This window comes from Podarcis gaigeae (assembly GCF_964106915.1).
Source record: "Podarcis gaigeae genome assembly, chromosome: 2".
NCBI lineage: Eukaryota > Metazoa > Chordata > Lepidosauria > Squamata > Lacertidae > Podarcis > Podarcis gaigeae.
In genome coordinates, this window is record NC_139679.1 from 93,700,030 (window position 1) to 93,727,863 (window position 27,834).

General features: G+C 40.8%; 1 protein-coding gene across 13 annotated transcripts in view; it reads right to left on the reverse strand.

Moving 5' to 3' along the window:
• Positions 1-27,834, reverse strand: part of LOC310837225 (contactin-4) — a 509,134-nt gene that overhangs the window by 67,050 nt on the left and 414,250 nt on the right. For all 13 annotated transcript variants that reach the window (XM_083723375.1, XM_083723377.1, XM_083723366.1 and 10 more), the window contains one exon: positions 12,099-12,226. In XM_083723375.1, coding sequence (XP_083579501.1) covers positions 12,099-12,226 — 128 coding nt within the window. The remainder of the gene's footprint in view (positions 1-12,098; positions 12,227-27,834) is intronic.

Consider the following 27,834-nt stretch of genomic DNA (forward strand, 5'->3'; position numbering starts at 1 on the left):
TAACTCTCTCAAACCACCTATATAGCCCAATATTCACACACTTGTTAAAGCCCACCAGGGCCATTCATCTCATTATACAATATAAAAAGTATGATGTTATTTTTCACTTGCTTTACTTCTTTTTTTACATTCTATGATTCCTAGTGGGGATTAACATAGACTCATTATGTATTTCTATTTCTAGAATTTATTTCATTTACGTTTCTAAGAGCTTGAGTTTTGGTCAACGAAATCCTTTAAATTTATTTCCCACCTTTCCTCTCAGAGGAGTCCATGGTGGCAAACAACAAGTAACGAAACAATAAAAACATATTGAAAGCAAATTCAGCAGAGAAATGGGAAATATCTCAACTTAAAAAGCTTGTGGAAGGTCTTAAACAGGTGACACAAAGATATGGAACCTATTTAATATTCAAGGGAAGGGAATTCCAAAGGGTGGGTGCCACAACACTAGAAACATGGTTCCTACATTGTACAGAACAGCCTCCCAATTGGATGGTATTTGCAGAAGGCCCTCCCCTGCACAGCACAGTGATCAACTTAGGATAAAAGGGGTGAGACAACCTTTCAAATATTCTGCTCCCAAGCTGTATAAGTCTTTATAAACCAAAGCCAGCACCTTGAGATTAGCCTAGTAGCTGCCTGATTGGCCACTGTGAGAACAGGATGCTGGACAAGATGGGTCATTAGCCTGACACAACAGGTTCTTATGTTCAGCAACTCTTAAATTTGGGAAGCCCTGATGTAGGGTAAAACAACATGTTTTGTTACTAATGTCTTGTTGCAAACTAGGATCTTTTCCAGTTTAGTCTGGCTATTCAAGAAAACAAGCACTGTCCAAATTGAACAGTATTGGGAATACGACTCCTATATTCTGAGGTATCTCAGCAGTTCCAACCAGAGTGTCAGAGATCTGCAGACCCCTCTCGTGCAGCATGAATAAGTGTATATCCTGTGTCTTGTCTCTGAACGCTGCATTGTTAGAACGTGCAAGCTCTGCTGAGATGTAAGTCTACAGTTATTAAGTAGTCCTCTAAAATTTCTAATTCATCACACAAATCAGTTTTCCCCAACCTTGTGCCCTCCAGATATTGTTAGGCTCCAACTTCCATCATTCTCAGCCAGAATGGCTAATAGGGATAATATCCATCAATATCTGGAGGGTACCACTTACATCAGAAACAGAGCTTCTTTCACCATTGGACTTAAGAACATACTGTCTTTTGCAGCTCTCAGGTACCCAATCAGTATGTGAGGCTTCATTCTCAACTTTGTTTTCCTGGAAACATCAGGAGTCCAAAGATGCTCTTAGCTGCTATCATGCAGCTAGTTAAATTAAATTGGGTGGGATCCAACTAACGAGTCCTGCAAAGCAGAAACCTGTGCAAAGATGTCTGCTGGTGCAACAGTACTTTCCACCCCCCACTTTCCCCTGCCTGTCCTCTGAAATTGGCTTGGGAGGATTAAGAGACTCCCCCCCCCAAAAAAAAAAACAAAAAAAAAACACCAGCATGTACTGAGGTGAGGGTGGATTGCTCCCTCTGGAAAGCTGAAATGCTTGTACTGATGATTGCCACACTGCTATGTTGAATTCCTTGCATTGAGAGCCAGCGTGGTGTAGTGGTTAGGAGTGGTGGACTTATAATCTGATGAACTGGGTTTGCTTCCCCGCTCCTCCACATGCAGCTGCTAGGTGACCTTGGGCTAGTCACACTTCTCTGAAGTCTCTCAGCCCCACTCACCTCACAGAGTGTTTGTTGTGGGGGAGGAAGGGAAAGGAGATTGTGAGCCGCTTTGAGACTCCTTAGGGTAGTAATAAAGCGGGATATCAAATCAAACTCCTCTTCTTCTTTGCTGATTTTATACCATTATATCACCTCTGTGTGCAATTGTTGCCTTCCCATTTTCCTCCATTCATTCTTTCTCCGAGTAATATTCTTTATATTTTGACTTTTGGTTTCATTAAAAAAAGAATTCTATCCAATTTCTCTCCAGGATCTTCCTGTGTGCTTAAGATTGCACAATTAAACTACACCTTCAGGATTGTAAGGATACTTCACAAAGCTGCGTACAATGCAGTGTGTATTTCTGAGAAGAATAAAAAGAGTCACCTTTCAAAGTTTAATTCCTAAAGTTCATTATTAGTAGCCTTTCACCATAACAAGTGCAATTTCCCCTTACTGCTAAAAAACATGTTAAAAATAGTGGGAACAACACCTCAAAATCGTTTAAAAGCTGAAGTCATTCAGTAAATGCACCGGTGTGCTGAAAAACTTTCGCCCTTTCAACCAAATAATTTAGCTGCAGCTGTTTTGTGGCACTTTCCCCTAGTAGGGAAATACCAGACAAATGGTAAGTACCTGTATGGAAATACAGCTATAAATATGGATTGTAGCATGATGGATGGATACCAGAACCTACTTTTCCATCCTGATCCTACCTGGCTTTGCCTCATCTCTTTCCCACTGTTTCCAGGAAATCTTGTCTGAATCTGCTGCCTCATATGCCATAGCTCAGTGGTAGAGAATCTGCTGTTGATGTAAGATCCCAGGTTGAATTCCCAAGAGCTCAGGGTAAATCTTTGAATGCCACCCTGTCTGAAATTCTGGAGGGCCTCTGCCAGTCAGTGTAGACGATGCCATGCTAGATGGAGGGATAATGCTCAATATAAGGTAGCTTTCTACATAAGGCTTAACACTTCTGGGCTCACTAGAGTCATCTGACGGGATGCTGTTGGAAAGAGGATGTTGACCTAGATGGACCTTTGGCTATCCCAGCAGAACAGTTATGTTCCAACCCTTGTTTCCTTATTTTCTTTGCAACTTGAATGACTGCCTAAATGGAAGGAAAGGATAATCTGCAAATTGTTTTAAACTTCTGAGCCTTTATATATATATGGGAGGTCAGGAGAAGAGCCCTCAGATGCTACAAAACCATTAGCTCTAGTCCCCACAAGAAAAACACTAAGAAATAAAAACATGAAATGCACACAATAAAACACTTGTTTCTTCCTGTGCAGAGTATTAGCTTTGTCAGATCTCACCTAGTGAAACAAATATTTAGGAACATCACATGGTTCTGTCTTTCTTTCCTTATTTATGTGAACAATAACATCATTTAAAGCCACTTAACTGACTAGAATGGTAAACAGCAAGGGAAATAAAATGTATTGAAAGTAAAAAATTTGTAGAGTATTTCAGTTTCTCGTTTAATCAGTTTTCTAAAGGCAAGATAACTGAAGGAGATGTTCAGAGCTACTAGATCCATTTTAATTTCAAAGTGTGTGTATACACACACACACACACACACACACACACACACACACACTTTAATAAAGCTAGAGATAAGCTGTGGAATGTCCAAGAATTGTAGGTCAGAGATCTATGCTTTTTAATATCTAGCTGCTCTTCAGTAAGCCTTTCATCACGTTAATGACTAAGTCATACTGATTGTAAAGCAGTTGTAATGAGGCAATTAGTAAGGCAAATGACAACCATGGAGAATGAAATGAACAAGGCTCTCAACACAAACCAGATGGATATCTTCAATATATTTCTTGTTATCAGCTTGTGGCTTTATGCTAAATTGCATTGAATCAGTACTCAAGAAAACCATTTGAATTGGTTAATAAAGAACAACAACAGGAAACAAAAAGATATCTGTTCCAAACTTAAAATTGTGGGGAAAGCACTACTAAAATAGACCTGGAGGTGGGATCATGCCCCAAGTAGCCTTCTAATTGGTTAAAGAGGCTGTCAGAAAAGGTCCTCCTGGAGCAGGACCTACTGAAAAGCAGGTTACCATGTCCAGGAATCTCCGAAAATAAGACCAGGTAGTGAAAGGACATAAATGCTGTAATGGTAATTGATATTGCTTTGAAGTTGGAAACTTTGCTGTGTAGACGAAAATAAGTTGCTACTACTTTAGAAAGAAAGAAAGAAAGAAAGAAAGAAAGAAAGAAAGAAAGAAAGAAAGAAAGAAGGTCTGTCTCATGTAATATAGTCAGGTCAATATAAATTAGTCTTCTTGTTCCTATCTGCTACTATATTTATGGCTTTCTAAAGGACAACTTAGGGATGCAGGTGGTGCTGTGGGTTAAACCACAGAGCCTAGGACTTGCCGATCAGAAAGTTGGCAGTTTGAATCCCCAAGACGGGCCACATGACCTAGAAGCTGTACGCCGGCTCCCTCGGCCAATAAAGTGAGATAAGCGCCGCAACCCCAGAGTCAGTCACGACTGGACCTAATGGTCAGGGGTCCCTTTACCTTTAAAGCACAACTTAGCATACATTTGACAGCATACAACCAATAATTCTTACATTATTTTTCATGTAACCAAGTGATATGAAGGGATTTTTACTTTTGGTAGTGAAAGCAATTGAACACTATGCCTGAGGTACTGTAAAAAAATGGGAAATGACTGACAAATTAATTTTTAAACACAGTTTCTGTTCTACACATCACCTCACAATGTTTGCTTGTTTGCCCCTTCTCCTGTCTACTTTAATAGATAGGTAGATACATTCATGGTTCTCATCAGAATCTTATTCAAAACTTATTCAGATTAAGCAGCAATCCCAAAATATGGTCAGATTTGTCTGGAGCAGTTTCTGATGGGATCCTATTTAAGGCAACCGAAGGGTAAAGTTAAAGTTAAAGGTACCCCTGACCATTAAGTCTAGTCGTGGACAACTCTGGGGTTGCGGCTCTCATCTCACTTTATTGGCCAAGGGAACAGGTATACAACTTCCAGGTCATGTGGCCAGCATGACTAAGCCGCTTCTGGCAAACCAGAGCAGCGCATGGAAACACTGTTTACATTCCCGCCAGAGCAGTACCTATTTATCTACTTGCACTTTGACGCGCTTTCGAACTGCTAGGTTGGCAGGAGGAGGGATTGAGCAATGGGAGCTCACTCTGTCCTGGGGATTCGAACTGCCGACCTTCTGATCGGCAAGCCCTAGGCTCTGTGGTTTAACCCACAGCACCACCCGTGTCCCTTAACTGAAGGGTACCTTTAATTATTTCTGTATGTTCTAAGACTACGTTTTGGCTTGTTGCTTGTTGCTTGGATGTGACTTGTTATAAACTTCATTGTATGTAGAGAAAGATATGATATACCCATAATGTCTGTGGACATCTTGCAACAAAAGGTAAAATAAGCCACTGGACTTGAAAAGCTCACATTCTTAAAGGAAGAACATTTAAAGTTGGGAGAAAAAAGTCTTCATTGTATTATAATTAATGAGGTATGAGAGCCAAAAGAAATATATTTTATGGTCAGAGAAACCTTCATATGATAAGTTATGTGTAGGCCACAGACCTGATTATTATTATTATTACAACTACTATTATTTATATTTGTATACTGCCCTATACATGTAGATCTCAGGGTGACCCACAACATAAAAATGACAATATAAAACACACAAAATACATAATAAAAACAAAAACAAAGACCACCCAATAATCCACAGCACATTTAAAAAAGTGGGCACCCAGTTATCATTCTATGGTTCCAGCCAAACTAATATACATCTCACTCAAGACACAGACCTATCCATGTAAAATAGGGTACTTTCACAGTTCATTTAGAGTTCACAACAGTTTTCTGCATTTTATATCTTTCATTATGGGACAGATTTTAGCACTGTGATTCTCAGGTTGCAGTTAATATCCATGTCTCAGCCCTACGGGTATATTCTCTGCTTCATGCACACATGTAGCTCCCATTAATACTAATGGGATTGACTCAGAACTGAGCACTAGGGAAAATAAAAGTACTTTTTAATGTCCCCTGACCTTATCACGAAGTGAAGGAATTCTTAAGCCACGTGAACTAACCATGAAGTGAAGTTTGTATCAACAAAGGCAACCGACACGCTCCTAGAGAAGCGGCAACAAAGTCTGGGGTTGTGTATGCACTACCAGCTTAAAATGCTGTGTTTCCAATCACATTTGTACATCATTGTACACATCAGTATGGTTCAATGTGTTTCCAAGTCGCTGCTGTCCATCCACACTAGTGGGCAGAGAGGGGGCGTGGATATCTTCATATGGCTTACATGTTCAGATCCGATCAATGCTGGTTTCAAAGGAAACCCATCCAAATGCAGTGTTTCTCATAACGCTACAGGATAGGCGTGGTTGTCGCAAACGTTGTGTGTACATGGCTCCACAAACTAAATGGCGAGAGAGCACTGGTTGCACAGTAAATGGGAGTGTGTACACAGCCTGAGATCAGCCAGACACTGAAATGTCAGTTTAGGAGGCCCTAATATGGCAAAACTTGTGAACGACAGGCCAAAGTGCAAGATGCATAGTCCATGATGCTTATACGAAAGACCAAAGAAAAGGTCCCACCAACAGCAGCAATGGATTTCCTATTGTGAATTTTATAGGGTACATCAGAGGGTCCTAGGTAATAAAGAAGGCTACAAAACAGCTAACACATTACAACGAAGGCCCGTTTGCTATAGTTTTAGTCTTGGTGTGTCCACTGGAAAATGCTATAAATAAATAAATAAATTCTCAAACTTTACAGTACTACAAGTGAAACTAATCCTTTCTAATAAATCTTCAAAAAGGAACACATATGTGCAATATATGCTTTCTTTTATCAGATTTCCTAACTCCGGCCTTGCTTCCTTCACTCTCACAGTTGATAAAAACTGTCATTTAAATACATGCCACTCAAGAAGACTTTGAACAAATATTGGCTAGGAAAGGCTGAAAGGCTGTGGCCATCTATCTCTGCTGGTGTTTGGCAGAATTAAATTGACAGGGTTAGAATGCTGTGATTGATTACAAAGCAATAAATCCATCTCTTTTGATCTATTTTCCAATAGAGGATTTTCCCGCCACAAATGAGAGAGAGATGAAAAGTGTTTATCAATGTTATAATCTATGTGTCTGTTGTGTAAAGTAATTCATCAGACACAAGACTACTCATAAAAAGTGCATAATTTAATTTAAAACATTTGTCATTGTCAGCACATCTAACAAATTACAACACCAAATGTTATTGCCGACATTTTATTATTACGTTTAATTTGGTGATAGAGAGTTTCTGGGCACACATTTCAGAGCCTTGAGATACATTTTTAAAAATGATCAGTGGCTAACAGTATTCAATCATGCACTGATTATATCTTGGGGAAAATATGACTGGTGTTGCAAGGGCAACAAGAATAAGTTACTAATTTTCTCTGAACATGACAAATTTTACTGATGCACTTAAAAATGATTTTTAATACCATCTCATTCACTGAGACAACAAGGAAATATATCTACCGCTGGGATAGAAAAGTCAGAGAGCCAATATTGCTCTTCAGGCTCAAACCACACTAACTATTAATTGTATGGCTAGCAATTCTTGTTCCGCATTTGTATTTGTATTTTTTATTTCTGTGAGCCGTACAGAAAACATATGTTATCCATTGTCTGTCCTATAATAAACAATGATGATTTTAAACAGGCACATAGGCAAACTCGGCCCTCCATATGTTTTTGGCCTACAACTCCCATGATCCCTAGCTAGCAGGACCAGTGGCCAGGGATGATGGGAATTGTAGTCCCAAAACATCTGGAGGGCCGAGTTTGCCTATGCCTGAAAATAGTAGCCATATCAGTTTTTTTTAAAAAAAAATAATTCTCGGCAACGTGTGTAGTTTTTCATTGTGTGTGGCTTCACACCACTGACTATGCAATTAATGTAATGTGTAGTTCCAATTCCTAGCTTGTGCTCAAAGTTTTGCTCACAGGTTTGCTACTTGTATTTCACTAGTGTTTTTAGCCCATTTTACAAGGTTGATCTAATGATCAGCGGAGGTGGGGGGAAATACTGTGCAGCGCTTTTGCCTACCAAAGTCACAATCCTAAACCAGTTCAGCTGTGCATAGGATTGTGGCATAGAGCTTGCTAAAAACAATTATTTCTTATCCAGAAGCGATCTCTCTCTTAATACTGTAATGGCATGATCTGCAGCTTGATAAATGATTAAGGAATCAGTATAATGATAGAGGGGGAAAAGGAAGGGGAGCCACACAGTGGAGGTGGTACTGGGGGAAGAAGCTGCCTAGTTCACTCTGCTTTCCTAATTGCAGCTATTTCCGCTAGTAGTTCTACTAGACGACAAGAAATGAATTTGTAAAACTGATGGAACTGCATGCAGCTCTTTGTTAGGTACTCTCATATAGCAAACTTTACACTTTTGTCTATAAAGTGCTAAATAAGCACGTATGTGGATAGATGTGCCCAGAAGCTAAAGGCACATGATGGAATATGTTTGCTGAATCTAAGCGATACTGAGACTGGGCACCAGCCCTTAGTCCTCTTTCGCTGTTTCTTAACACATGAAAGCAACAGTCTATACTTCTGGATGACTTCTTTACTGAGCATTCATCCTGACTGGTTTGCAGGAGGTTAGGCAACAACACCTATTCACTGAGCATTCATTCTGATTTCTTTGTGGGGAGGTTAATGACATAGTGCAAAACAACAAAACATGTTATCCCACACTTTACCTATTGCAAAAAATCTGATTTTGAGGAAGCAGGTTTGCTGCACATGAGTTGCAAATCAACTTTAATTGTGTGACCTGAATTTGTTGGTATAGCAACAGTTTGGATATGCCATATTTCCTTGCCAATCTACCCTGGGAGAGTAGTGCATGGTGCTTACCAAGGACAGCAGGTGGGCATGGGAAATGACCAGGGCCATGGACCAAATGTGTCCCTTGGGCCAGAGGTTTCTCATCCCTGCACTGTTGTGGTGGTTGTTGTTGTTTTTATATCCTGCCTTTTTCTAGACTGGGACTCAAGGCAGCTTATACAAATTAAAACAACACAGGTAAGATACAGAAAGCTAAAAACATATAAAGCGTAACAGTTAAAAGGTAGTTACCGTATTTTTTGCCCTATAGGATGCACTTTTCCCCCTCCAAAAATGAAGGGGAAATGTGTGTGCGTCCTATGGGGCGAATACAGGCTTTCGCTGAAGCCTGGAGAGCGAGAGGGGTTGGTGCGCACCGACCCCTCTCGTTCTCCAGGCTTCAGGAAGCTCTGCGCAACCCTCCGGAGCCCGGCGCGAAGTCGTGCCAGGCTCCCAAAGGTTGAGCAGAGCTGCCTGCATTCCGAAGCCTGGGGTGCGCTGAACAGCGCGCCTGGGCTTGGCGCAGCTCTCTGCAAGCCTGGGGAGACCGGCGCGGCTCCCTAGGCTTGTGGATAGCAGGCTGTTCTGGGGGCTGGGGTTGGGGGAAGCTCGGGTTTCCCCCGCGCCAGCCCCGTACCTGGGGGGGAAATAAATTTTTTTTATTCCCCCCCCCCAAAAAAAAAACTAGGTGCGTCCTATGGGGCGGTGCATCCTATGGGGCGGTGCATCCTATGGGGCGAAAAATACGGTAAACTATAATAGAATAAGAATTAAAAAATCTACAAAGTAAATATAGGCATGTAGAAAACCGTATGTGACTCTTAACTTAATAATAGCAATGAAACAATGCAATCTTTTGAAGTTTCCTACTTCAGACAATACAGGGGGATTTTGCAGGGCCAAACTGAGCTTTGCTGCTAAAATTAGAGTTATGCATTAGTGATTTTGAATGTCAAAAATCTGGCTCATTTTTCATTTCAGCAATATAGGGTCAGAAAGAAATTTCACACTTGGATATGTTAGTTTCAAGGGGAAAACTTAATTAGCTCAGCAACAAGTGTGAGCGCTAGGGTTTTGCTTTAGGAAAGCATACAGAAAACACTAAAATCATTCCCCCCCCCCCCGAAGATTCTGTTGCCTATGTTTGCAAGTACATTTCAGTACAGCAGCTAAATATAAATTGTAAAAACATAAATTGTAAACTCTTACATTCTGTTCATAGTGATTTTTTTTTAAGTACCTTTTTCCTTCCAGGAAGATCACTATGGCCATGGGGTAACCAACCTGGCTCCATCCATTGTACAGAGATTGAGCACCTGGACGGTGCTGCAGATTCCCTCTACATGAAAGAACCGTCTGCTCTGATTGCTATTTACGTAGGTCTTCAGAGTGGAAGGGAGACATATTCTTGCATCCGCCACCAGTCAGGTGAGCCATGGCAGTCAGGTGTCTTGTGCTGCACCCCCTCACCCCCATGACGAACATCATGGCAAGGGAGAGACCTATTTAGCCTTGTCCATTGACCAATGAATGAGCAGCAGTATCAAGTCTATCAGACTGCGACTGTCATATATACAAAACTCCAACTTTTTCAACTCAGACATACTACTGAGCAAACCATAAATAAGTATGAAATACTACACTCAGATACCTCATTTGAAACTTCCCTGCCCAACCCAATCCGAAAAAATCCTAATAAGTAACATATACCCACCCCTCTCTAAAATCAAACCGACCCGTATTCAACCAAACATATGAATGAAAACAGGAAAAAGGCCCATCAAGCTTAAACCTCACTATCCAACCAAGAGAATTGACATTATTCAGTAATATACCAAAAATATTAATGAGCACCAGCCTTAAAGAAAACATTTTTAAAATAAGAGTATAAAGGGAGGGATAAAGGATGAAAATAAATAATGAATGAGCTTGCTGAACTAATTTTTAAAGTGGAATACAAGAAAGGAAAGCGGGTGGAAGTAAGGAAAATAAAGTTATTGAAGGTTATTAAATTGAAAAAGAGTTTTTTTATGCTAAATTTTCTTTTTTTATGTTTTTCTTTTTTCTGTTTTGTTTGTATTTTTGATGTTTGTTGTTTTTTCTTGAGATTTTTGTTGATTGTTAATCTTCTGTAAAACTTAATAAAATATTATTTTTTTAAAAAAAGAAAACATTTTAATATTTATCAATGGTATATCACTGCCCAGACTGTGCTGAATATACAAGAATGATATGATTTGCTGGAGGTGCGTAAAAATTAAAGCCTGATTTTCTTCACATTTTGGAAGTGTGTCAAAATAAACTATGGTATTTATGAAACACTATGCTCAACATAGTATTGCTCTCGTCCATGGGCTCACCTCTTTATCTTAAAGTCAGAAGGAAGGAACAAGGACCTACACTTAGTCACAACTTTCTTGACAAGTGCAATAATCCATATAGCTTGGATTCATGCTAAATTTGGTGTTCTCTAAGTCTTATCTGCCAATGAAGAACTGTTAGTCGAAACACATCTTGCTGCAGATATTGGCTTTGGACAATGTTTGTTTCATCAGGTGCCATGTCACTTCATTTAACTGATTTGTATCTTCTTCTTCTTCTTCTTCTTCTTCTTCTTCTTCTTCTTCTTCTTCTTCTTCTTCTTCTTCTTCTTCCTATACTGCCCTATACCCGGGACGTGGCTGGTGCTGTGGTCTAAACCACTGAGCCTCTTGGGCTTGCCGATTGGAAGGTCGGTGGTTCAAATCCCCATGACGGGGTGAGTTCCCGTTGCTCGGTCCCTGCTCCTGCCAACCTAGCAGTTCGAAAGCACGTCAAAGTGCAAGTAGATAAATAGGCAGGAAGGTAAATGGCATTTCCGTGCGCTGCTCTGGTTCGCCAGAAATGGCTTAGTTATGCTGGCCACATGACCCAGAAGCTGCCTGCAGACAAATGCTGGCTCCCTCGGCCACTAAAGCGAGATGAGCGCCGCAACCCCTGAGTCGTTCGCGACTGGACTCAACTGTCAGGCGTCCTTTACCTTTACCTTTATACTGCCCTATACCTGAAGGTCACATGTAATCAGTTTGAATATATCAGTTTGAATATATCAGTTTGGAAATGAATATGTTGGCTATAGGGCTATGGTATTGTTTTTATTGTTTTAAAGCTGGTTTATGTATGCAAAAGATGCATATTTATTTCAGATGTTACCTTGACTTTTTATTTTATCTGTATAGTGTTGGTCAATGAACATATTCTATTTGTTCTTGATTACTCAGTCAGTAGCAAGTTCTAATGAGTTCAATGGGGTTTTCTCCCAGAGAAGTGGCCTTAGATTCTGGCCTAAATTGCCCTTTTTTTCAACAACAGATGCTTCATATTTAAAAATTCACAAGATCTAAAATAGAAGAGATCTGCCCCATTAGAACTGAGGAATCGGAAATGTGTGGGAAGAAATGTGTTACCTTTTACCACCAGGTTTCCAGTGCTGCTGGCTGCCCCAAAATGATTTGTTGCTATACATGTGTAGCTTCCTGCATCAGCTTTAGTAACATTGGTAATCTTCAGAGTTCCATCTTCCAAAATAGTGTGTCTGAAAAATAATGGAGAGATGCAGGTTAGAAGAAGAAGAAGAAGAAGAAGAAGAAGAAGAAGAAGAAGAAGAAGAAGAAGAGGTATTGCAGCACTCAACGTTTATTATTTACATTTCAGGGGGTTGGACTGGATGACTATTGGGTTCCTTCCAACTCTATGATTCTATGAATACAAACACCTGAGAAACCACTGCAAGTTACAATAGAAGTTGACTTGAGAGACTATTAAGGAGGCAGAAATACATTAATCCAACAGAGACAAATTCCATGAGTTCTCAGTGTCCCTGGACTTAATACTGAGCGGTGCCCAGGGCCTGGTGCAAGAAGTAAGTGTTGTCAAGTCAATTGCGAGCAGTGACCATACCACTATTAAACCAGATGTAGATGTAAATGGCCAACGGCCAAAAAAACTCCAACACAGTCACATTTCACTTCAAAAGACCCCAAATGAGGGGATTGGTAAAAAGGAAGCTGAAAGGCAAAGCCAAGAACGTCAGATCGCTCTGAAATGCTTGGGATTTGTTTGAAAACACAATTATTATAAGCTCATCTGGAGTGTAAGGGACGCAGGTGGTGCTGTGGGTTAAACCACAGAGCCTAGGACTTGCCGATCAGAAGGTCGGCGGTTTGAATCCCCGTGACGGGGTGAGCTCCCGTTGCTCGGTCCCTGCTCCTGCCAACCTAGCAGTTCGAAAGCACATCAAAAGGCAAGTAGATAAATAAGTACCGCTCCAGCGGGAAGGTAAACGGCATTTCCGTGTGCTGCTCTGGTTCTCCAGAAGCGGCTTAGTCATGCTGGCCACATGACCCGGTAGCTGTACTCCGGCTCCCTCGGCCAATAAAGCGAGATGAGCACCGCAACCCCAGTGTTGGTCACGACTGGACCTAATGGTCAGGGGTCCCTTTATCTTTACCTTACACCTGGAGTGTATAGCGCAGATCAGGAAGGCTAAGAACATGGGCATTCAGCAGAGTCAAAGAAGCTTTGGAAAGAGAGAGTGGTGGTGGTTGTGAGAATGAAGGAGAGAGAAACATCCCTCACCTCCTTCAAACCTCCAACTCCTTAGAGGAAATTGAAGGCATGCTTTTCTACCCTATCAGCCGAGGTGTAAGGGGGATGGGGAGGTGAGCAATACAAACACACACACACACACACACAGAGAGAGAGAGAGAGAGAGAGAGAGAGAGAGAGAGAGAGATATTGCTTAAATTAGAATAAGTTTCTTTTGTTTTACAGAGTTCACTTGTCTGAAGAGAACAGTAACCAAAGACTGCTGTTGCACAATCTCCATTGCTCTCAACTACAGAGTTCTACAAGTTCCACTGACATGCACAATTACAGCCATGGGTGTTTTGGACATAACACATCAGTATAGCAACTGAAGAATGAGCTGCATTAACATAAATGGCACTCTCTTACATGTAGTGAGATGAATCAATATGTTAATGATTTGTTGATAAAAAGTGGCATACAATTCTTGAAATAAATAAGGAAATAAACACTATCCAAACTTCAGCATCTTGATGACATATGTCAAAAAATAATAATCTTGTTTTACCCAGGTTTATTTTTAAATACTTCCTGGCTTGTCTTTTTCTCCAGCACCCAAACGTCCTTGCATTTTCTGCATTTTTTACTTTGTAGTGTAATGTTAGGCTGCTGATCACTTGAAAGGATTTGAGGATTTCCAATTCCAAGGAAGTGATGCTGGTAATTCTGGTATCAGCTCTCTGAGCCTCAAGGGGTTAGCATTACTTTACAGAATACAAATCTGTGCTGCTTCCATCTGTGAACTTGAGGTGTGAAGCTAGCTCTCTATAGCAAGTGGATGTCAGGAGGTATCTTGTGGCAGATATTAAAACTGTGAACAGGCAACCAAATCGTTTCATGAATCTGTGCAACCAAATTCTAGAACCACCATTCCTTTCAGTAATCTTCTTCATTTCATCCAAAGGATTTGCAATAAAACTGACAAATACCTGCTTAAGACAGCTGCAGGTTTTTGTTAAAATAAATATATCAGAGCCTTAATTTTCCTCTTTGAACTGTGACTCACTGATGAAAGGGATTCAGGGCGACTAATCTAACCATTCGTTTCTGCTGAAGGTGCCTTTTTTCTTTTTCTTTTTTAAGCCATACTTATATTTTGAAGCTGTTGGGGCAGATGTTAACATAAGTAATTATTCTAGCACTTTGAAATTTGTTAAAAGGGTGCTCAGGAAATAGGAATGACTTGAACTTGTTTGTGTTGCCTAAAAAATGTCCTTTGTAAATGTTAAAACAGGGGGAAAGGCCCTTTGAGGCTACTGAATTGCTAATTGGGTTGAAAGACAATGTCCCTTGATCAGCCATGCCAAGTGGCTTTATGGGAAACGTTTTGTTTGAAGGTGAGAAGTTCAAACAAATTAAGCATTTTCCATCTTACTGAGAATCAAATATGTTTCAGCTGACAGATTACATAAGGAATTTCAATGGGTCAGAGTTTGTTGGATAATCTCAAACTGGTCCTAATGGATGAACGGGGTTCGCTGAGCAAAAGTGTGCTGCAAGTTTTATCCAAAGATGGTAGAATACTATGCTGGTTTAAATAAAAATAGGGCTGTCACCAGATAAAGGAAGTGTTCAACTATAACCCTATGCACATTTACCTCTGAGTAGATGTGCACAGACTACATTGTTAGTCAACTGGTAATATGAACCAGCTAATTGAGCAAATCAATAAAATAAAGCTTATCTAGGCTCCATAGTCAAAATGTGTAAATGTTTACTGACGTTAGTCATTAATCTCTGTTGAATATTGTCTGCTAATATCTATGACTTTTGACAATACTTGACATAAACTAAAGATGTAAATCTGCTAATACTACTTGGGCTATCACAAATGAGCTATAACTGGGATGCTTTTTAGTCATACTGTAAGTTTTTATCAGCAAAAGGAGAGCAAGAGATAATTTTACACTGGGAAAAAATAAAGGTGATAAAAAGCATTGCTACGTCCCTATAGAGATAGGTCATCTTATCTTCCATGTATTACATTATCTGCAACATACAGCAGCTGTTGATCTTTGCTGTGAACAGACCCACAGAGATGAAGAACGCATCTGAGTTTAGAGATAAATGGAAACACTCTTTTATTAAAAGTAAAGCTTTTTATGTCTAAGCCTTCAAAAACTGGCGGGCACCTCAGTTCTAGAGATCTGTGTTGCTGAATCTGACTTCGTATAATTATGATTGGCTTCAATTTTAAAAACATAAACACTTAAAAAACACTTCCTTTAGACTGCTGAGCAAAGGAACTGTTTTCGTCTTTGAAAAATGTAATGCATCAAAGCATTTGTTGATGGTTCATCACTTTCTGTTTTGCCATTTGCAAAATGGAATACATAAAGCATCTGTAGAGGTTGGTCAGTCGGTAATGTAAATTGTAAGATGACTTGTCGTTAGGATTTATCATCCATAAGTATCTATACAAATGATTTAATGAAGCAATCCTAAAGTTGGGTCAGTGATTCACCTCACGCATAAACTTCCATAGATCTATAAAGACGACTTTCACGCAGTGCTTTTAAACTTAAATTTACTTTGATCTATTCCTGCTTGTCTTTGACCTATGATTCACTTTCAAAAATTTTACTTCGACCTGTTTACTGCGAGTGCGCAGCTACCAGCAGAATGTTAAAAATAAAAAACCTTAAGTATATAATAAGAAGGTGTTTTTTTTAAGAACACAAATCCACCTGAGGGACAGCTAGTCTTTTCTTGTAGACAAGGAAGGGTCTAGCCACAGTTAGGCATTCTTTGGTGACATTCAGACTGGATTACTTGGTTATGGGTTTGGGTGGTGGTGGTCAGTTTGAGTTATACCTGTTATTCCCTGCCAAACCTGTGTATGGGAGGCTAGAATCTATAGGAGGAAGTTTGCTGAACCAGTCAAGCCTGTTAATGTCTGTTAGCAACTCAGCTAAACACCCATCATACACATCTTAAAAGAGTAAGCTCCATTTCCATAGAGACAAATGGGTTGGCCATTTCTCATCTCACCTGGCTAGATGCCATATCATCCTAGGATGGAACAGCCAAGGTTTATAGCAGAGTTGTGTGTATGAGCTGGACTGATGCTAGAAGTTGGATACACAGAGACATGTCTGCTCTGTGCTAGACCCGAGGGTGTGAGGTTGGGGTTTCCCTAGAAACTCAATGAAAAAGAAAGATCTGTTGAGGTGTTAATACTGTGAACTGAAGTTGTATGTATATGTATATATACATACACAGCACAGTCTCCATCAGAGGCACAGCATGGAGGGAGTCCATGGGAACTGTGGCCCCAGAGGCAATTTTGTGAGGGGGCACAAACAGGCTCCTTCATCAGAGCCTGGTTCCAAGCGAGAAGGAGCTGTGTCTTGACTGGGTGCTCGTGCCTGGTCACAGCTCCACCCCCGAGTCAGGACTGACCTAGGGGAGAAAAGCAGGAAAATGGGTGGCAATGCCACCGCCCAACCTCCTTGGCCACAGTGTACCTCACACCTGGCCACAGCAGCTCCACCACTGGATCACATCTGACCTGGCGGCAGAGAGCAGCTCTCTTTGGCTGTGGCAAGGCATGCCTGGCTGCAGAAGCTCCGCCGCCAGATCAGGTTTCACCCAGTCAAGGAGAGTGGGCAGCAGCTTCCCCACCCCTCTCCTCCTCTGGACTGTGGTACCCGAGAGGGCACCCCCCCCCCCCGTTGGGTTTGCACTCCACGCATCTGCCCTCAGTAAGTGCAGGCATTCTTGGAATCTCCTGTTGCTCAAATGCTGTGGTTGCACAAGACACAACTCTATGTAGCATTCCTTCAGAAAGTTATCAGAAGCTACATAATGTGGCCACCTGAACTTTGATCGGGGTCAACCACAGGGAACATATGTCAGTTTTGAAAAAACTTCATTGGCTTCGAGATGGTTTCTGAGCCTAAATCAGGTTTGATCTTTAAAGTCCTAAACCTGTTGGGAATTCTATTACTCCTGCGCTGCAGATGTGTGGGATTGTTACATGTCACATGTCTGTTTACATTCCAGCACAGATTATTGGAGTCTTGTGAGCAGTACATCCGCTCTGTATTGCTTTTGTGTTCTCTCTCTCTGAGAAGAACGACAAGGAGAGAAACCATGTTTTCTTTGTCCTGATTTATGTACAATAAACGTAGACTAGTATCCAAGCCTGGAACCAGATCTGTTGTGTGTTTACTCTGCTGAGTAACGTGCTCATGCAAAAAACAGCATGAGTCACAGACGCATGTCGGAGGAGGATGACTGATGGATCTCCGCAGCGGCAAGGCTAGAAAGGAGACGCTCCAGCTGGGGCTTGTCCAGCTGGCTTTCCATCCCATGGTTCCGACGAAACCATCTGGGCCTAGGGTATCTTAAGAATTGCCTTTATTCATATATGAGTATCTATAATTTAAGAGAGAGGTGGGCTATCTGTGGTCCTCCAGGTGATCAAATGTCAGGAATGATGGGAGGTATAGGGTAGAATTTGATGTAACGATAAGTGGGGTGTGCTTGCATGGAATGAGGTCTGCTCACACAGTGAGACTTTCCCCCCTCTCCTCCCCACTTGTGTGCCCCCTGTGCCCAATATGGAGGTTCCCCCAACACTCTGGAGCAGGTTTAGGGGGTGCAAAGGGCATGCAGGTGGAACAGAGATCTGTGTAAGCAGATCTCATTTTGTGCACGCAACAATGTGCTCTGGCATTGATTTAAAGATCTTCTTAGAGCGTCTGCTCTGGGTTCCACAGCCATCAGATAACCTAGAACAGAACCATTTTGATAGCAGCACCAAAACTGTGGAGCTCTCTCCTAGCAGAGGTTTGCTCCACTTCCACTTCTAGTTTTCAAATAGCTGATTAAGGCAGCCCTTAATTTATTACTGTTTTTTGATACAAGGTTTGCAAACCACCTTGAAGACCTATTATATCAAAAAGCAAGCAGCACCCGTTCCACAGTCTAGCATCTCCATCCTATAGCTTTCTCCATAAGCTAAAGACTCACCTCTTTACTCTTTGAGAATTTTGTGGGAGTTTTGCTGGCTTTATATTGTTCTGTTCTGTCTGCAACAGTTTTACCCTATTTTATAACTGACTGTTTCATCTGCTTTTTATAACTGTATTTATTATGTCGTTGCAACCCACCTTGGTTTCGTATGGTGAAGGGGAGGTTAAGAATTTGTCTAAATAAATAAATAAATGAGGTAAAATTATTTTAACAAATACCGGTAAATTGAAGCACCATTCAAACACCATATTTATAATAGTGCAAAAAATAATTGTGCTATAAATGTGCAAATTAGTGCTGAAATAATTTGTAAATGCTACTTCCTTCGTAAGTTATAAAAGTAAGCATCCCTTATAAAAATTAGCTCTGTGTTATAGCACTGCATATGTTAGTAAGTGCAACATCTGTTGTCACCTGGACTGATAAAAGCTAATGGGTATTCTTCTGCCAACATCAGAGCTACATCGTGTAAGTCTGCAATCTTGTAAATTAGCCTTCAACCAGATTAGAAATAGTCTTATTTCTGTCATCTGAATTCGGAACACATGTACTTGGATAGATGTTCCTAACATCTAATGACAGCATCCTGGTGACTCAGACCCAAGGGCGATGGAGAGAGATATATAGAATTTATAGAACTTTGGGGTGGCTTAGAAGCAGATACATCACATTTAACTCACACAAACGGTTTTCTTCAGTGAAATTGCCCATTCTACTTTGCAGAGGGAAAGCGGGGAGGGAGAGCTCATCCAATTCATTCTCCTCCCTCCCCTGAGAATGGTACTTTCTCACAGGTAATGGTGGAGGAAATTCAGTGCAACTAGCAAACTCCAGATGAGAGTGAGAGGCTAGAAGAAAGCTGGATCTGAACAGGGCACTCTCATTTTTATTCCCTCTATCTCTCCTTTATGAACACACAAACAATTCAGGTTCCTGCTGGAAGGAGAATGGCAGACGCCTGGTTTTTTTTGCGAGCAGAGAAACCTAGAAATTGGTATATGGCTTAAAGTGTAAGTCTCTTATACTTCGAGCCTGGATAAATACCCACCATCTATTACACAGTGGTCTGGGGACCTTAGCTACATTCAAACATGTTTCATACAGGCATCAACTGTGTGTGGGTACCTATATTTGGACGTCTGGAGGACTTATATTAACTTATATGTTTAATTTAAGATTTGTGTACCGATGGTCACTGTATCTGCAATGTGAACTGATGGTGGCTTATTTTTATTACTATTATTTGTATATCTAACAACATCTGGGAGGACACCTGTGGCCTACCTCTCCAGAAGGAAACATTATTGTGCTGAAGCTAAATATCAGCAACATAATAAATTATGCTGCTACCTACTTGATATTATGAATACATCAATTTGCTAGCTGCAAGCAGATCTTACAGATTCTGATTGTTGATTAAGCATACAAGTCAGAAATATTTCATGCTTAGCTAAGCATTAAAAAAAAAATCCCAGGAAAGATTCTTAATGTTTTCTTTCATGGGTAGCAAGGTACTTAAAGCAAAAAGTTAAAGAAATGCCATCTATAAGCTTTTCGGCAACAGCTTATATAACAAGATGTTGAAAAGGGGGTGCACTGAGTATCTACCAATAACAAAATCTGTATTCTGCGAGAAAACACAGTTTAGCGGTACTTGCCGATATAATGGTCTTTACAGCTGTTTACCATTGATACCATTTGCTGTTTCTTTAAAAAGACACATAAGCATAATATGGGGAAATGTCAATGTTTAACAGATCATTTTGTGCAATCTCTACAGATAATGGACAGGGGTTTTTTTTCTACTACAGAAACTGATTCGGTGACTGGCAAACAATCTGGAGACAGCTGTGAAATCAACCAGGTAATATGCTCTAATGACTAATACGTCTGCAGGAGCTGATGAAACTTTTTTGCTCAAGAGATTAATCTTGAATGAAAGTAAATGCTTTATAATGACAAATATTTAAGGGAAATGGAGAATGAAAGATGCAATTCTAATTATTATAAAGAAATTACCAGTGATTTAGGGATAATAAATCTAAGCCTTTTGTTCACTTTAAATATTACCTGTGCACAAGAATATTCGTGCTTTCCAACACTGGATTAGGTACATAGTGCCCAGCACATGAAATCAATACAGGCTGAATCCAAATGTAGTATCTATCAGTATTACTTAATGATGATGATACTACACAATGTCATCAATTATCAGGGGAAATAGTGGGTGGTATTCAGCTTAGTTTTAATCAGAGTATACCCATTAAATTAATGTATCTAATATTAAATTGAATACAACCCCACATGTAAAATCTTGGCACCTGAAAGTATTTCAGGGCATGCTTGTCCTAAGTCAGGCATAGGCAAACTCGGCTCTCCAGATGTTTTGGGACTACAACTCCCATCATCCCTGACCACTGGTCCTGTTAACTAGGGATAATGGGAGTTGTAGTCCCAAAACATCTGGAAGGCCGAGTTTGCCTATGCTTGTCCTAGGTTTATCCCATCTAACTGTTTCCCCCCTTTAAAGTAATTGGGTCTCTAAGGAAGTATACAAGTCTGTCATGGAACCAGCTTCACTTTACTGATTTACACACAACTGATTCTAAAATCCGCAGAAATTACTGATAATAAAAAAACAGCAAAAATATTTTCAGAACATAGAGAACTTAAACTGAACTCTGCATTCTGCTGCGGCTGCTACTTAAGCATAGCCTCCCCTTTTACATCACTCTATGCATGCACCTTAGTGCAGAAAGATCTGGATTTTAAACTTCAAGCAGAATCTCATGTGGTAACTGAAAGGCAAGAAAATGTACTAGCCAACTACTCCCCCTCTCCTTGGAAAGCAACACTAAACAATGATACACAGTACAAAGTTTAAGAAGTGATTATGTAGATTATTAGGGATGCGGGTGGCGCTGTGGGTTAAACCACAGAGCCTAGGACTTGCCGATCAGAAGGTCGGCGGTTCGAATCCCCGTGACGGGGTGAGCTCCTGTTGCTCGATCCCTGCTCCTGCCAACCTAGCAGTTCGAAAGCACATCAAAGTGCAAGTAGATAAATAGGTACCACTCCAGCGGGAAGGTAAACGGCGTTTCCGTGCGCTGTTCTGGTTCGCCAGAAGCGGCTTAGTCATGCTGGCCACATGACTCAAAAGCTCTACGCCGGCTCCCTCGGCCAATAAAGCGAGATGAGCGCCGCAACCCCAGAGTCGGCCATGACTGGACCTAATGGTCAGGGGTCCCTTTAACTTTATGTAGATTATTCATATTGACTCCAAGAGAGGCAGCCATGATTTTCCAGTCAGGAATCTTCCTTCTTATGGAAAACCCCTGCATCAGGGGGCCATAGGGGAAAAACCACATTCCCTCCTATAAATCTGCCTGTGTTTTGGGATCTTGGCGGGGAGGCCCTTCTCTGAGTCCCATTGCACTCACAGGCAGAGGTGCCATTTTCTCAAGAAGATTGAGGGGGCCTGATGTGACGGCTTCACATCACATGCGCAACATTAGCCATTCTCATTTTCAGCTCCACTCTGCCTTGAGTCCCATCAGGGCAAATGGTGGTGTCTGGGCTATCAACTGCAACAGGTGTGCTTGCCTGTTAGATAAAGCAGTTCCAGACTAGCAACACATTTATGCAGGAGTTCTATTGAGATAATGGGCTTATTCCTTGGTATGTGGGTACAGACAGGACTGCAGCCCAAATTCCAGCCACAGTTCTACCTTCTTACCCACTTAGCAAGTGATCCTCACTTTGGAACTGACATCATATTACCAGTTATGTTGGAAGAGCACTGTAGATCACAAATGTGTGTGCAGCTTCTACTTCATTTTCAAGTGTCCTGGATTGAAATGAATAGGCTTATAATGTGCAAAACTGAAACATGGCTCCCATGTCTGCAAGCAAACAAAAAACACCTTCCATGGTGATATCTGGCGATCAGGATGCATGCACATTTTGCTATGCCTTCGCTTTGAAATGAAGCCCTTCTTCTCCTGAACACCCCCTCCCCCAAACACACACACACACTTCATCCATTTCAGAAAGGGATGGGATTAATTTTGAAATAGGATACAAAAATATAATTATTATAGGGGGATCCACTTTCACAAGGAATGATCATAAATGACAATCTAAAGGGAAGAACTGACCTTGTATAATTAGGAACTGTGAGTCACAATCACTCGGAAGAGCGATTCAATTTTGTAAGATGTAAATTGCTTAGAAAACTCAGAGGTGGATGGAATCCTGTGTGATTGGAAGAAAGGTGGCTCTGGGAATGCACCACATCCACAGGAGAAGAACAAAGTTAAAATAAAATGAAACTTCAGGAGGTCTTTATAATTGGCAATCACACTGAGCTGCATTTAGCCTATTGCATTTGAAAAATGGGCAATTAGATTTTTTCGTCTCACTAGTTCATAGCTAATTCTTAATATTAATCTCATACAGAATGTTAAATGTACTTCATTCAAAGAAGCAAATTGCTGCCTACAACCTATTTCCAATATTCTCACCAGGGACCTTATAACCAAGTCTGAGATAGGCACACGCTAGGTTTTGGGCAGGTTACAAATACCAAGAAGTACCAGAAAAGAAAACGCACAATTTGTTCTACTAAAAGTGTACTTCTTTCAGCTACTTCTTTTGCTTTAAGAGTTGTCCAAGCGAATATGCTCCATAGTAGTGTTTATTAACATTTGTGTACACAGGAACGCTATGCTTGATCTTCATTTGAACTTTCCCCCTAAAGTACAATTTCACGTCTTCAAGGCAAGCGTGAAACTGATGGAACATCATCTTGAAAGGGCTGAGGGGAAGTATTTATAGTTATTAATGATCTCCCTGTAGTTACAAGATTATTGAGGTCAAACCTGTATAAAAATATCTCTAGGTTATGTAGGAGGAACAACTAACTGCAGGTATATTGTTTTCACAGGCTACTGATAACAAAGGTAAAAAAAAAAACAGGTCAAATGACACTGGGAACCCCAAGGAAAATAAGTGGATACTGTTAAGGGGTGGGGAACATATAGCAGCCCTGTTGTCTTTGTTTAGGCAATTCAAGGAACAAATGAAAACAAATTTATTTTGCGGAAACTGACTCTTTAAGTGCCCTTTCATTGACCACTGTTGTCATGTCCAAACTTTGTCCAACAGTCCATAAGGCCAAGACCTTACAAAGTAGATATTGTTGCCATTATCCCTACAGGATTTATCTACGCTGTTCTTCCTTCACTTTTCTCCAGAAACTGAGACAGAAAAACAGTAATTTTGAGACATAGTGCTGCTAACGACCTGGAACAGAGATCAGAGCTTTGCAAACAAGACCCCTGGAAACTACCTAGCATGACACCTCCACCTATCAGTGTCATAAACCTCAGCAGTGTTTCTGGTTATAAACTTCAACACTGGGGAGATTAGAAATCTCTGTGTACACAGGGAGCTTAAAGGTATCGTTATACTCTTTGCCAGCCAGAATTGGCATGAACTCTGAAGACTAAACCAATATCTATAGAGCTACAACTTGGACAAAGTCCTGTGTGAGGCACATTTACTTGGCAACAGGAGGATTAACATTTTCTTTTTTTGGTTAATCTTAATGACTGAGAAGGGAGAGAGTCCTTAAGCAAAGCCATTTAGGACTTTAAAGGTCATGGCTGACACTTTGAATTGTGTCTGGAAGATCAAATAAGGGGAAATGGAGCAAAGCTGTAAAATATCCTGGCATGATCACGCATAGGAACACAGGAAAATAAGAAGCTGACTTACAGTGAGTCAGAACATTGGCCCATCCAACTCTCTCCATCACTTCAGAGAGAGTTCTCTCCCCTGAGACTTGAGAACCTGGGACCTTCTGCAGATAGAAAGCAGCTTGCTCTACCATTGAGCTATGGCGCTACCCCAAGTTGCACTGCACTTCTGCATAGATTTTAGTTGTCACTCCTCAAACCACTTCCACTTCAAAAATGTGCAGAGAAGCACATCTCTGTCATAAAGTGGGGCACATAAAATAACATTTTAGAAGCCTACTTTTGAGTTAAGCACTATTTCTTTATTTCCTTGGTTGTCCCTCGACACTCCTCTTTGCTCGAGCTTCTGGAAAATTTGCTTCTTTGTTCTTTGGCCGACTGTGGTTCCAAACTCAGGTGCAGCAGGCATATATATAGCTGGGACATCTGGCCGATGCAAAACTAGGGGACGGTGGAGTATCCCACCCTCCTTTGAGGCCAGCCAGGGGAAATCCCCAACAACCGCCTTCACGATGGAGAGACCTTTTGTTCTCTGGAGCCAAGGCTCTGCTATCACAAGCCACAACTGCCTCCCACCCAGAGACTGGGTAACTGGCCATTATTTATTTATCTCCCAGTATCCAATATCTATGTCTTTTCACCCAAAAACTCATTTCCCCAGCCAGCCAGCCGCAAAGGGAAAGTGTATTTCGTATCATGATCTCAGAATTATCTCTGTCTGGAGTCAATTGAGATTATTTGTTTATTTTAAAAGCCACATCACTGCCTGAAAATGTCAAAGTGGCGTACAACAAGATAAAAGCAAACTACAAAAAGTACGAGTTGTTTTTTAAAAAAGAAATAGAAGCACTCTAAAAACGTAAAATAATAGAACAATTTCTACAGATGTGCAATTAATATTCCATAAATGACTGAGTCACACCTTAGGGAATTTAGATATTATTATGCCTGTTTCTATGCGGGGGTAATTGTAACTAGAGGCACAAAGAAGCCAACTGCTTTCTTTGGAGTTATAAAGAAAGGCTACAAACACACGATGCCACATAAGCAACACCCGTAGTTTTGTACGGGTGTTTTAACAACTTTGCCATTGGAAAACAAGTACTTTCAGCAGGTAATTAGAAGAACATACACTCATCACAACTAAAAACTCTGAGAAGCTCAATATATATTTAGAATGAGAAAAATATAATACAGATTTTTCTGCGTGAATAAAGTGCTGACAGAAACCCATTTAGGCCCATTCTGTGAGATTAGAACATAAGCAGTAAATGCACTCTCAGCTTATTTGTTCTAGCTGATGCTATTTGAATAGAAGCCCAAAGGCACAATCTTTTGAGAAAATAAGATTACCCCCCTCCTTAGTTTCAACTAAAACTGCTCACTGTAAAACAACAAATTACCCACTTCACTAGTAATTGATATTTACACAGATCTTAAATATCTAGAGAGACATTTTAAATCTCTGGAAAACATATACATATGAAAAGTTCATCTAAAACATAAGAGCAGAATTAGAAAAGGTCTTTAGAAATGTCTCTTCCACCATTCCACCTCCCTAACATACTTTTCCTTAAGGCATATAATTATTGCCTAGCATTTAAAACTCATTACGTGAACTTCTCAGAGCTAAGGTTTGAATGTAAATTGATTGTCTTCTTGTTCTAATGAAGTAGAGAGCTCAGAAAAAAATATTTCACAACTACATCTCCACAAAATACCTATGATTTACGTCCTCTTTTCCTTTCTACTGGTAAGACTTGTTCACATGAACTTCTGTGTTATTCACACCGTGTTAAGACATTTGCATGTGAACCACAGGTATTCTACTGCCTGGCAAAGATTAATGCAGTAATATTAATATAATAATATTATAATTAATGCAGTAATATTCTTAGGAACATACCTAAGAAAACACAGTTACAGATAGGTAGCCGTGTTGGTCTGCCATAGTCAAAACAAAAAAAATTCCTTCCAGTAGCACCTCAAAGACCAACTAAGTTAGTTCTTGGTATGAGCTTTCGTGTGCATGCACACTTCTTCAGATACACTGAAACAGAAGTTTCCAGACCCTTCTATATAGTGAGAAGGTGGGGAGGGGTATTACTCAGAAGGGTGGTGGGAATGGGTGATTGGCAGATAGCTGTGATGAGCCTGTTGACGACTCTTAACGACTGCAATAGGTCTTATAGGAAAAAGCAAGGGGTGAGAAGGTGAAAAATGGCTTTGTCATGTATAATGAGACCAGGTCTCTCCATGGTTTTAAGTTTGGTGATAAGTTGCAATTCAGCAGCTTCTCTTTCCAGTCTATTTCTGAAATTCCTTTGTAGTAAAACAGCTACTTTGAGATCTTGTATAGAATGTCCTGGGAGATTGAAGTGGTCTCCTACTGGTTTCTCTGTCTTGTGATTCCTGATGTCCGATTTATGTCCGTTTATTCTTTGGCGTAAGGTCTGGCCTGTTTGTCCAATATAGAGAGCTGAAGGACACTGTTGGCATTTGATGGCATACACAATGTTAGACGATGAGCAATTAAATAGTCCCGAGATGGAATTAAAATAGTCCCGAGATGCAATTAAATAGTCCCGAGAAAACACAGTCACTATGCAATATCTGAATTTGCTTCCTGGCAACATCCATATTGTTTATCTTGCACTGTGGCAACAACTATATTTGCCTGACTGTCGCTGCTCCTCAGTCCTCAAATATATGCTAGTACTGAATGAAGCACCAGAGTAGGCATATAGCTGTGAAAGATTCCTCCCAGATCTCAGGTCATCATTTCATTTTCATATTTCCAGTTCCTGACACTTGCGGAGGAATGGGGGTGGTGGATCGCCCCCGGCACCATCGGGGATGGGGGTACCATTGCAGCCAACCCTGGACACGTGCCGTGCACCCCTCCACCGCGCCGGGTGCCATGCCCCCGCGGGCAGCACACCACGCCCCCAGGACGCACGCCACACCCCCGCCTGCTCTCTGCCCCTGGTGCTGGAGCATACAGCTTTGCCACTCGTTCCTGAGTGGACTTTTTATTCAGTGAGGGTTACTCCCTAGTAATTATGAACATTTAAATTTGTTCCTGCTCTAAAATAGTCGAAATAGGTGGCACTCAAGTTATTTCGCTTTTAAATACAAGGTAAAGTGCACCATTTCATAAACTTTTCGTCCAAGAACAATTTCAAATGCTGCAAGGCGAATTCAAACTTCAGACAGCTATTTACATGGTGCCGTTAGTCACTTTATCAGGGCAGGATGTAATGGTGAAAATCCATGTTATTCATTATTTGACCGTTTCTGTGCCTGAAAGAAATAGCATTATCAAATAAATGCCAGTTAGCTCCGTTATTTAGAGCATGGGTAGGCAAACTAAGGCCCGGGGGCTGGATCCGGCCCAATCACCTTCTAAATCCGGCCCGCAGACGGTCTGGAAATCAGTGTGTTTTTGCATGAGTAGAATGTGTCCTTTTATTTAGAATGCATCTCTGGGTTATTTGTGGGGCCCGCCTGGTGTTTTTACATGAGTAGAATGTGTGCTTTTATCTAAAATGCATCTCTGGGTTATATGTGGGACATAGGAATTTGTTCAATTTTTTTTTTCAAAATATAGTCTGCCCCCCCCCAAGGTCTGAGGGACAGTGGACCAGCCCCCTGCTGAAAAAGTTTGCTGACCCCTGATTTAGAGCATAGTGCTGATAACGCCAATGTGGTGGCTCACCATATGGGCCATGTGCATATTCCTGCATTGCAGGGGCACCTCAGGTCCATTCCAACCCTACAAGTACTATGATTTACATTTTTAAAGAAGAGATATAGG